This window comes from Coregonus lavaretus (genome assembly GCF_964263955.1).
Source record: "Coregonus lavaretus genome assembly, chromosome: 20".
NCBI lineage: Eukaryota > Metazoa > Chordata > Actinopteri > Salmoniformes > Salmonidae > Coregonus > Coregonus lavaretus.
The window spans coordinates 48,710,786-48,722,296 of record NC_140007.1 but is presented as its reverse complement, the minus strand read 5'-3'; the positions used below and the strand labels follow the sequence as shown (position 1 = coordinate 48,722,296).

General features: G+C 45.8%; 1 protein-coding gene across 1 annotated transcript in view; it reads right to left on the bottom strand.

The window, feature by feature from the left end:
- Window positions 1-3,710: 3,710 nt before the first annotated feature.
- arhgef3l (Rho guanine nucleotide exchange factor (GEF) 3, like) overlaps window positions 3,711-11,511 on the bottom strand; it is a 28,254-nt gene continuing 20,453 nt past the window's right edge. The window contains exons 10-14 of the mRNA XM_084184534.1: window positions 11,353-11,406; window positions 10,756-10,959; window positions 10,411-10,581; window positions 7,431-7,626; window positions 3,711-4,588 (exon numbers count right to left, since the gene is read on the bottom strand). Of these exons, the coding sequence (XP_084040660.1) occupies window positions 4,335-4,588; window positions 7,431-7,626; window positions 10,411-10,581; window positions 10,756-10,959; window positions 11,353-11,406 (879 nt within the window). The 3' untranslated portion in view covers window positions 3,711-4,334. The remainder of the gene's footprint in view (window positions 4,589-7,430; window positions 7,627-10,410; window positions 10,582-10,755; window positions 10,960-11,352; window positions 11,407-11,511) is intronic.

Genomic DNA, 11,511 nt, shown 5'->3' with positions numbered 1-11,511 from the left:
AGAGGAAGAGACTAAGAGAGGAAGAGACTAAGAGAGGAAGAGACTAAGAGGGGAAGAGACTAAGAGGGGAAGAGACTAAGAGGCGAAGAGACTAAGAGGGGAAGAGACTAAGAGAGGAAGAGACTTAGAGAGGAAGAGACTAAGAGAGGAAGAGACTAAGAGAGGAAGAGACTAAGAGAGGAAGAGACTTAGAGAGGAAGAGACTAAGAGAGGAAGAGACTTAGAGGAAGAGACTTAGAGAGGAAGAGACTAAGAGAGGAAGAGACTAAGAGGGGAAGAGACTAAGAGGGGAAGAGACTAAGAGAGGAAGAGACTTAGAGAGGAAGAGACTTAGAGAGGAAGAGAGGAAGAGACTAAGAGGGGAAGAGACTAAGAGAGGAAGAGACTAAGAGGGGAAGAGACTAAGAGAGGAAGAGAGGAAGAGACTAAGAGAGGAAGAGACTAAGAGAGGAAGAGACTAAGAGAGGAAGAGACTAAGAGGGGAAGAGACTAAGAGGGGAAGAGACTAAGAGAGGAAGAGACTAAGAGAGGAAGAGACTAAGAGAGGAAGAGACTAAGAGAGGAAGAGACTAAGAGAGGAAGAGACTAAGAGAGGAAGAGAGGAAGAGACTAAGAGAGGAAGAGACTAAGAGAGGAAGAGACTAAGAGAGGAAGAGACTAAGAGAGGAAGAGACTTAGAGAGGAAGAGACTAAGAGAGGAAGAGACTAAGAGGGGAAGAGACTAAGAGGGGAAGAGACTAAGAGGGGAAGAGACTAAGAGGGGAAGAGACTAAGAGAGGAAGAGACTTAGAGAGGAAGAGACTAAGAGAGGAAGAGACTAAGAGAGGAAGAGACTAAGAGAGGAAGAGACTAAGAGAGGAAGAGACTAAGAGGGGAAGAGACTAAGAGAGGAAGAGACTAAGAGAGGAAGAGACTAAGAGAGGAAGAGAGGAAGAGACTAAGAGAGGAAGAGACTAAGAGAGGAAGAGACTAAGAGAGGAAGAGACTAAGAGAGGAAGAGACTAAGAGGGGAAGAGACTAAGAGGGGAAGAGACTAAGAGAGGAAGAGACTAAGAGAGGAAGAGACTAAGAGAGGAAGAGACTAAGAGAGGAAGAGACTAAGAGAGGAAGAGACTAAGAGAGGAAGAGACTAAGAGAGGAAGAGAGGAAGAGACTAAGAGAGGAAGAGACTAAGAGAGGAAGAGACTAAGAGAGGAAGAGACTAAGAGAGGAAGAGACTAAGAGAGGAAGAGACTAAGAGAGGAAGATACTAAGAGAGGAAGAGACTAAGAGAGGAAGAGACTAAGAGAGGAAGAGACTAAGAGAGGAAGAGACTTAGAGAGGAAGAGAGGAAGAGACTAAGAGGGGAAGAGACTAAGAGAGGAAGAGACTAAGAGGGGAAGAGACTAAGAGAGGAAGAGAGGAAGGGACTAAGAGAGGAAGAGACTAAGAGAGGAAGAGACTAAGAGAGGAAGAGACTAAGAGAGGAAGAGACTAAGAGGGGAAGAGACTAAGAGAGGAAGAGACTAAGAGAGGAAGAGACTAAGAGAGGAAGAGACTAAGAGAGGAAGAGACTAAGAGAGGAAGAGACTAAGAGAGGAAGAGACTAAGAGAGGAAGAGACTAAGAGAGGAAGAGAGGAAGAGACTAAGAGAGGAAGAGACTAAGAGAGGAAGAGACTAAGAGAGGAAGAGACTAAGAGACTAAGAGAGGAAGAGACTAAGAGAGGAATAGACTAAGAGAGGAAGAGACTAAGAGAGGAAGAGACTAAGAGAGGAAGAGACTAAGAGAGGAAGAGACTAAGAGAGGAAGAGACTAAGAGAGGAAGAGACTAAGAGAGGAAGAGACTTAGAGAGGAAGAGGGGAAGAGACTAAGAGAGGAAGAGACTAAGAGAGGAAGAGACTAAGAGAGGAAGAGACTAAGAGAGGAAGAGACTAAGAGAGGAAGAGACTAAGAGAGGAAGAGACTAAGAGGGGAAGAGAGGAAGAGACTGAGAGACTAAGAGAGGAGGAGACTAAGAGAGGAAGAGACTAAGAGAGGAAGAGACTAAGAGAGGAAGAGACTAAGAGAGGAAGAGACTAAGAGAGGAAGAGACTAAGAGAGGAAGAGACTAAGAGAGGAAGAGACTAAGAGAGGAAGATACTAAGAGAGGAAGAGACTAAGAGAGGAAGAGACTAAGAGAGGAAGAGACTAAGAGAGGAAGAGACTAAGAGAGGAAGATACTAAGAGAGGAAGAGACTAAGAGAGGAAGAGACTAGGAGAGGAAGAGAGGAAGAGACTAAGAGACTAAGAGAGGAAGAGACTAAGAGAGGCAGAGACTTAGAGAGGAAGAGACTAAGAGGGGAAGAGACTAAGAGGGGAAGAGACTAAGAGACTAAGAGAGGAAGAGACTAAGAGAGGAAGAGACTAAGAGAGGAAGAGACTAAGAGACTAAGAGACTAAGAGAGGAAGAGACTAAGAGAGGAAGAGACTAAGAGAGGAAGAGACTAAGAGAGGAAGAGACTAAGAGACTAAGAGAGGAAGAGACTAAGAGAGGAAGAGACTAAGAGAGGAAGAGACTAAGAGACTAAGAGACTAAGAGAGGAAGAGAGGAAGAGACTGAGAGACTAAGAGAGGAGGAGACTAAGAGAGGAAGAGACTAAGAGACTAAGAGAGGAAGAGACTAAGAGAGGAAGAGACTAAGAGACTAAGAGAGGAAGAGACTAAGAGAGGAAGAGACTAAGAGACTAAGAGAGGAAGAGACTAAGAGAGGAAGAGACTAAGAGAGGAAGAGACTAAGAGAGGAAGAGACTAAGAGAGGAAGAGACTAAGAGAGGAAGAGATTAAGAGAGGAAGAGACTAAGAGAGGAAGAGACTAAGAGAGGAAGAGACTAAGAGACTAAGAGAGGAAGAGACTAAGAGAGGAAGAGACTAAGAGAGGAAGAGACTAAGAGAGGAAGAGACTAAGAGAGGAAGAGACTAAGAGAGGAAGAGAGGAAGAGACTGAGAGACTAAGAGAGGAGGAGACTAAGAGAGGAAGAGACTAAGAGAGGAAGAGACTAAGAGACTAAGAGAGGAAGAGACTAAGAGAGGAAGAGACTAAGAGAGGAAGAGACTAAGAGAGGAAGAGACTAAGAGAGGAAGAGACTAAGAGAGGAAGAGACTTAGAGAGGAAGAGACTAAGAGAGGAAGAGACTAAGAGAGGAAGAGACTAAGAGAGGAAGAGACTAAGAGAGGAAGAGACTAAGAGAGGAAGAGACTAAGAGAGGAAGAGACTAAGAGAGGAAGAGACTTAGAGAGGAAGAGACTAAGAGAGGAAGAGACTAAGAGAGGAAGAGACTAAGAGAGGAAGAGACTAAGAGAGGAAGAGAGGAAGAGACTGAGAGACTAAGAGAGGAGGAGACTAAGAGAGGAAGAGACTAAGAGAGGAAGAGACTAAGAGAGGAAGAGACTAAGAGAGGAAGAGACTAAGAGAGGAAGAGACTAAGAGAGGAAGAGACTAAGAGAGGAAGAGACTTAGAGAGGAAGAGACTAAGAGAGGAAGAGACTAAGAGAGGAAGAGACTAAGAGAGGAAGAGACTAAGAGAGGAAGAGACTAAGAGAGGAAGAGACTAAGAGAGGAAGAGACTAAGAGAGGGAGAGACTAAGAGAGGAAGAGACTAAGAGAGGAAGAGACTAAGAGAGGAAGAGACTAAGAGAGGAAGAGACTAAGAGAGGAAGGGACTAAAGACTAAGAGACTAAGAGAGGAAGAGACTTCATAGGTTTTTTAGTTTATTATCAACAAGTAAAATAAAAAACAATTTAAAAATACCCACGTCACTCATCACATTTACTTTCATTAATAATGCCTTGAATCTGTACAGGTTATTAATGTGATCAGTAATCACAGCTAACATCGCAGGGAGTTTCAACTTCACTTCAAACACCTATATGGCACAAAGGCCGCTCTCTAGACACATATTATAATTACATGAATACATTATTACATAATATTCTAGAAGAGTTTATCCTGATGATTGAATCTTTTGGAACTTGATCTACCTCAGAGCTCCAAAGCATGTTAGCCTGGTCCCAGATCTGTCTGTGCTCCTGCGTACCCCATTGTCATCGTTCTGCATGACGATTCCATAACGAGTTGACAAGACAGCACAAACAGGCTGGCACCCAGGCTAGAAGGCACATTACATTACGAGCCAATAATATTCTAACATCACCCCCTTTCTCCCCTTATAAACTGTACTGACCAGCGTACAAATCCTTCATGTTTAACGTCACCCCCACCTCTAAATACCTCATGGGACTATTGATAAGCAATTAGTTGATCAGTCTTTGATTTGATTGGTCTAGTCTGTCTGTCACTGATCACTCTGCTCGGTCATTGACTGCTCTGGTCTGCCATCTCGGTGTCTGAGCTCAGACTCAGCTCTGCGATGTGGTAGAGGGCGAGGTCTGGGGAGAGGCGGGACGACATCGGTGATTGGCTGACCTGGGCGTCCCTGTCTCGTGATTGGACCATGGCCTGGCGCAGGCAGGAGATCCACTGCTGCTTGTTGAATGAGTCGTTGGCCTGGAGACTGTGGGACTGGGCCTTAGAGCGCCCCCTACTGGACACCCTGAAACAGTTACGCACTGACACACACACACGGGAGGGAGGAGAGAGAGAACAGAGACAGAGAGCGAAGAGAGAGAGAATGGGGAAAGAGAGAGAGAGGAGAGAGAGAACAGAGACAGTGGAGAGAGAGAACAGAGACAGAGAGCGAAGAGAGAATGGGGAAAGAGAGAGGAGAGAGAGAATGGGGAGAGAGAGAGGAGAGAGAGAATGGGGAGAGAGAGAGGAGAGAGAGAATGGGGAGAGAGAGAGAGGAGAGAGAATGGGGAAAGAGAGAGAGAGAATGGGGAGAGAGAGAGGAGAGAGGGAATGGGGAGAGGAGAGAGAGAGAGAGGAGAGAGAGTATGGGGAAAGAGAGAATGGGGAGAGAGAGAGGAGAGAGAGAATGGGGAGAGAGAGGAGAGAGAGAATGGGGAGAGAGAGAGAGGAGAGAGAATGGAGAGAGAGAGAGGAGAGAGAGAATGGGGAGAGAGAGAGGAGAGAGAGAATGGGGAGAGAGAGAATGGGGAGAGAGAGAGGAGAGAGAGAATGGGGAGAGGGAGAGAGGAGAGAGAGAATGGGGAGAGGGAGAGAGGAGAGAGAGAATGGGAGAGAGAGAGAGAGAATTGGGAGAGAGGAGAGAGAATGGGGAGAGAGAGAATGGAGAGAGAGAATGGATAGAGAGAGGAGAGAGAGAATGGGGAGAGAGAGAGAGAGAAGAGAGAGAATGGAGAGAGAGAGGAGAGAGAGAATGGAGAGAGAGAGAGGAGAGAGAGAATGGAGAGAGAGAATGGGGAGAGAGAGAGGAGAGAGAGGAGAGAGAGAATGGGGAGAGAGAGAGGAGAGAGAGAATGGGGAGAGAGAGAGGAGAGAGAGAATGGGGAGAGAGAGAGAGAGGAGAGAGAATGGGAAGAGAGAGAGAGAGAGAATTGGGAGAGAGGAGAGAGAATGGGGAGAGAGAGAATGGAGAGAGAGAGGAGAGAGAGAATGGGGAGAGAGAGAGAGAGAAGAGAGAGAATGGAGAGAGAGAGAGGAGAGAGAGAATGGAGAGAGAGAGGAGAGAGAGAATGGAGAGAGAGAGAGGAGAGAGAGAATGGGGAGAGAGAGAGGAGAGAGAGAATGGGGAGAGAGAGAGAGGAGAGAGAGAATGGGGAGAGAGAGAGGAGAGAGAGAATGGGGAGAGAGAGAGGAGAGAGAGAATGGAGAGAGAGAGAATGGGGAGAGAGAATGGGGAGAGAGAATGGGAGAGAGAGAGATGGGAGAGAGAGAGAGGAGAGAGAGAATGGGGAGAGAGAATGGGGAGAGAGAGAGAGAGAGAGAGAGGAGAGAGAGAATGGGGAGAGAGAGAGGAGAGAGAGAATGGGGAGTGAGAGAGGAGAGAGAGAATGGGGAGAGAGAGAGAGAGGAGAGAGAGAATAGGGAGAGAGAGAGAGAGAATTGGGAGAGAGGAGAGAGAATGGGGAGAGAGAGAATGGAGAGAGAGAGGAGAGAGAGAATGGGGAGAGAGAGAGAGAGAAGAGAGAGAATGGAGAGAGAGAGAGGAGAGAGAGAATGGAGAGAGAGAGGAGAGAGAGAATGGAGAGAGAGAGAGGAGAGAGAGAATGGGGAGAGAGAGAGGAGAGAGAGAATGGGGAGAGAGAGAGAGGAGAGAGAGAATGGGGAGAGAGAGAGGAGAGAGAGAATGGGGAGAGAGAGAGGAGAGAGAGAATGGAGAGAGAGAATGGAGAGAGAGAGAATGGGGAGAGAGAATGGGGAGAGAGAATGGGAGAGAGAGAGAGGGGAGAGAGAGAGAGGAGAGAGAGAATGGGGAGAGAGAATGGGGAGAGAGAGAATGGGGAGAGAGAATGGAGAGAGAGAGAGAGGAGAGAGAGAATGGGAGAGAGAGAGAGAGAAGAGAGAGAATGGAGAGAGAGAGGAGAGAGAGAGAATGGGGAAAGAGAGAGTGAGGAGAGAGAGAATGGGGAAAGAGAGAGAGGAGAGAGAGAGAGGAGGAGAGAGGAGAGAGAGAATGGAGAGAGAGAGAGAGAGAGAGAGAGGAGAGAGAGAATGGGAGAGAGAGAGAGTGGGGAAAAAGAGAGAGAGGAGAGAGAAAGAGATAGAGGAGAGAGATAATGGGGGAGAGAGAATGGGGAGAGAGAGGAGAGAGAGAATGGGAGGAGAGAGAGGAGAGATAATGGAGAGAGAGAGATGAGAGAGAGAATGGGGAGAGAGAGGAGAGAGATAAGGAGAGAGAGAGAGAGAGGAGAGAGAGAATGGGGGAGAGAGAGAGAATGGGGAAAGAGAGAGAGAGGAAAGAGAGAATGGGAAAGAGAGAGAGAGGAGAGAGGGAATGGAGAGAGAGAGAGGAGAGAGGGAATGGAGAGAGAGAGAGGAGAGAGAGAATGGGGAGAGAGAGGAGAGAGAGAATGGGGAGAGAGAGAGAGAGAGAGAGGAGAGAGAGAATGGGGGAGAGAGAGAGAGAATGGGGAAAGAGAGAGGAGAGAGAGAATGGGGGAGAGAGAGAGAGAGAGAATGGGGAAAGAGAGAGAGGAGAGAGAGAATGGGGAAAGAGAGAGAGAGGAGAGAGGGAATGGGGAAAGAGAGAGAGAGGAGAGAGGGAATGGAGAGAGAGAGAGGAGAGAGAGAATGGAGAGAGAGAGAGAGGAGAGAGAGAATGGGGAAAGAGAGAGAGAGAGGAGAGAGAGAATGGGGAAAGAGAGAGAGAGAATGGGGAAAGACGAGAGAGAGGAGAGAGAGAATGGGGAGAGAGAGAGAGAGAGAAAATGGGGAAGAGAGAGAGAGAGAGGGAATGGAGAGAGTCATCATCATGGTCCAAACCTGTTTTATGCACCATTCAGTAATATTCCGTTTAAAACAGACGCTGTATAAGCACTCCCTCCATACCTTTGTCGTTGCCGCTGGTGAAGGCCCCCCTGAAGGCCCCTCCTCCCCCGCCGCCCTCCCCGTCAGGTAGCTCTTCTAGGTGGAGCGTGGTGGTGGGGAGGGGCTGGCGGTACACCTGAAAGACCACGCCCCCTTCTCTGTCCTCCACCGAGCGCGTCAGAACCAGACACAGCTCAAACAGGAACACATGGAGCTTCTACAGACAGGAAGAGACTATACTTTATTACATGAATGATATACAACACAGCTCAAACAGGAACACATGGAGATTCTACAGGAGGACATACAGTACCAGTCAAAAGTTTGGACACACCTACTCATTCAAGGGTTTTTCTTTATTTTTACTATTTTCTACATTGTAGAATAATATTGAAGACATCCAAACTATGAAATAACACAAATGGAATCATGTAGTAACCAATAAAGTATTAAACAAATCAAAATATATTTTTATATTTGAGATTCTTCAAATAGCCACCCTTTGCCTTGATGACAGCTTTGCACACTCTTGGCATTCTCTCAACCAGCTTCACCTGGAATGCTTTTCCAACAGTCTTGAAGGAGTTCCCACATATGCTGAGCACTTGTTGGCTGCTTTTCCTTCACTCTGCGGTCCGACTCATCCCAAATCACCTCAATTGGGTTGAGGTCGGGGATTGTGGAGGCCAGGTCAAGTGATGCAGCACTCCATCACTCTCCTTCTTGGTAAAATAGCCTTTACACAGCCTGGAGGTGTGTTGGGTCATTGTCCTGTTGAAAAACAAATGATAGTCCCACTAAGCCCAAACCAGATGGGATGGCGTATCGCTGCAGAATGCTGTGGTAGCCATGCTGGTTAAGTGTGCCTTGAATTCTAAATAAATCACAGAGTGTCACCAGCAAAGCACCTCCACACCATAACACCTCCTCCTCAATGCTTTACGGTGGGAACCACACATGCGGAGATCATCCGTTCACCCGTTCTCACAAAGTCACGGTGGTTGGAACCCAAAATCTCAAATTTGGACAAATTTCCACGGGTCTAATGTCCATTGCTCGTGTTTCTTGGCCCAAGCAAGTCTCTTCTTCTTATTGGTGTCCTTTAGTAGTGGTTTCTTTGCAGCAATTTGACCATGAAGGCCTGATTCACGCAGTCTCCTCTGAACAGTTGATGTTAAGATGTGTCTGTTACTTGAACTCTGAAGCATTTATTTGGGCTGCAATTTCTGAGGCTGGTAACTCTAATGAACTTATCCTCTGCAGCAGAGGTAACTCTGGGTCTTCCATTCCTGTGGCGGTCCTCATGAGAGCCAGTTTCATCTTAGCGCTTGATGGTTTTTGCGACTGCACTTGAAGAAACTTTCAAAGTTCTTGACATTTTCCGTATTGACTGACCTTCATGTCTTAAAGTAATGATGGACTGTCGTTTCTCTTTGCTTATTTGAGCTGTTCTTGCCATAATATGGACATCAAATAGGGCTATCTTCTGTATACCCCCCCTACCTTGTCACAACACAACTGATTGGCTTTAAAGAAGGCACACCTGTTAATTGAAATGCATTCCAGGTGCCAAGAGTGTGCAAAGCTGTCATCAAGGCAAAGGGTGGCTATTTGAAGAATCTCAAATATAAAATATATTTGGATTTGTTTAACACTCTTTTGGTTACTACATGATTCCATATGTGTTATTTCATAGTTTTGATGTCTTCACTATTATTCTACAATGTAGAAAATAGTAAAAATAAAGAAAAACCCTTGAATGAGTAGGTGTGTCCAAACTTTTGACTGGTAGTGTATATACACACACAATACACCATAATGACAAAGCAAAACTGGTTTTTAGAAATTGCTGTTTTCGCTTTGTCATTATGGGGTTTTGTGGTCCTCTGTAGAGCACGGCGCTTGTAACGCCAGGGTAGTGGGTTCGATCCCTGGGACCACCCATACGTAAAAATGTATGCACACATGACTGTAAGTCGCTTTGGATAAAAGTGTCTGCTAAATGGCATATTATTATTATTATTATTATATTATAGATTGATGAGGAAAACAATTAATTTAATCAATTTTAGAATAAGGCTGTAACGTAACAAAATGTGGAAAAAGTCAAGGGGTCTGAATACTTTCTGAAGGCACTGTATAAAGTAGTTACCTCAGAAACACAACACTGGCTCCAAGCCACCTAACATTTGTTTTTGTTTTTGTAACAAAAAAATGTTTAAATCAGGGGAACCCATTGAGACCAGGGTCTCATTTTCAATTTCAAGACAACAAATTCAACACGAACATACCAATACAAAATGTATCAAAACTACAGGTTACAATTTCAAAAACTACAATTTCAATACCACATATGCTCACCACTGATGTTGAAATAGTAGTTTTTGAAATTGTAACCTGTAGTTTTGATACATTTTGTATTGGTATGTTCGTGTTGAATTTGTTGTCTTGAAATTGAAAATGAGACCCTGGTCTCAATGGGTTCCCCTGTTACAAAAAAAAATAATGCAAATCTAATTTAACGAATTTAACATTAGACTCCTTTATTGCCCAGGGAATCAAGACGGAGTTCTGCAGGTTATTCCAAAAACGGGGGACATTAAAACTGAAGGCGAATTTACCTAATTCGGTGGAGACCCGAGGAACCGCAAGAGTTAACCAACCCTGTGATTGGTGGAGACCCGAGGAACCGTAAGAGTTAACCAACCCTGTGATTGGTGGAGACCCGAGGAACCGTAAGAGTTAACCAACCCTGTGATTGGTGGAGACCCGAGGAACCGTAAGAGTTAACCAACCCTGTGATTGGTGGAGACCCGAGGAACCGTAAGAGTTAACCAACCCTGTGATTGGTGGAGACCCGAGGAACCGTAAGAGTTAACCAACCCTGTGAACGGGTAACTCGTCTTTTTATACTTCAATAATGAAGTGAGGTAAGTTGGAAGCTTGTGTAGTAGAGCTTACGAGGGACAGACAGACAGACAGACAGACAGACAGACAGTACCTGTCCCTTGTTGTTCTTCAGTTCTCCGTGGCAGTAGAGGAATCGTGACAGCTGGATCTCAGGGAGCCGTTGGCCCTCCTCCAGGTAAGCCAAGCCCCGCCTATAGAACTGACACTCCGCCTCCCCGGTCTTTCTGTCCACCTCTGATACGATGGACTGGACCAACTCCAACTGGGGGGGGGGGATAATATATCTGATACGACGGACTGGACCAACTCCAACTGGGGGGGAGTGAGGTGTGTGTGTGTATGTGAATCAACTAATCAATCAGGCGACCGGACCGATCAATCAGCCAATAAATTAATGAATGAAACAACCAATCAATGTGTGTGTGTGTGTCCTCACAGCGTCAGGCAGTGTGTCTTCGTCGGGGTGATCTGGGGGCGTGCTCTTCAGAATCTCCCGTAGCAATAGCGGGTATTTGACCAATCGGCTGCGAGGGAGGTCCAGGAAGTTCCAGAGGTCCAACTTCCTGCTAAAAGACGACTCCTGGCACAGACGAAGGAATTGCTCCACTCGCTTCTGCTGCTTCTTCATGTCCAACAGGGCCTTAGTCAATACAATCAATTAACCAATCAACAATCATTCAATCAATCAATCAGTCAATCAAACGCTTATCCTGTTTCTTCATGTCCAACATGGCCTTAATGACCAATCAATAAACCTTCAATCAGTGCATCAATTAACCACTCATCAAATTAACCAATCAAATCAACCAATCAAACACGCTGCTTCTGCTTCTGGTCCAACAGGGCCTGGACCAATCAATGAACCAATCAATAGTTTAAGCAAAAGACAAATCAATCTATTAGCCAATCAGTCCGTCAGTCAATCAATAAATCAATGTAGCAATCAATCAGTCAATAAACAGCAAATCTAATATGATGACAGCGATGGGGAGAAACTCCCTACCTAGGAAGAAAGTTGAGAGGAAACACTCACCTTAGCCTCCACCTGGTTACAGCAATATGTCACATACGCCCCTAGACAGGGGAACTAGAATGAAAGAGGGAGAGAGAGAGAGAGAGGGAGAGAGAGAGAGAGAGAGAAAGAGAGAGAGAGAAGGAGAAGGAAGAGAGAGAGAGGGATAGGGAGAGAGAA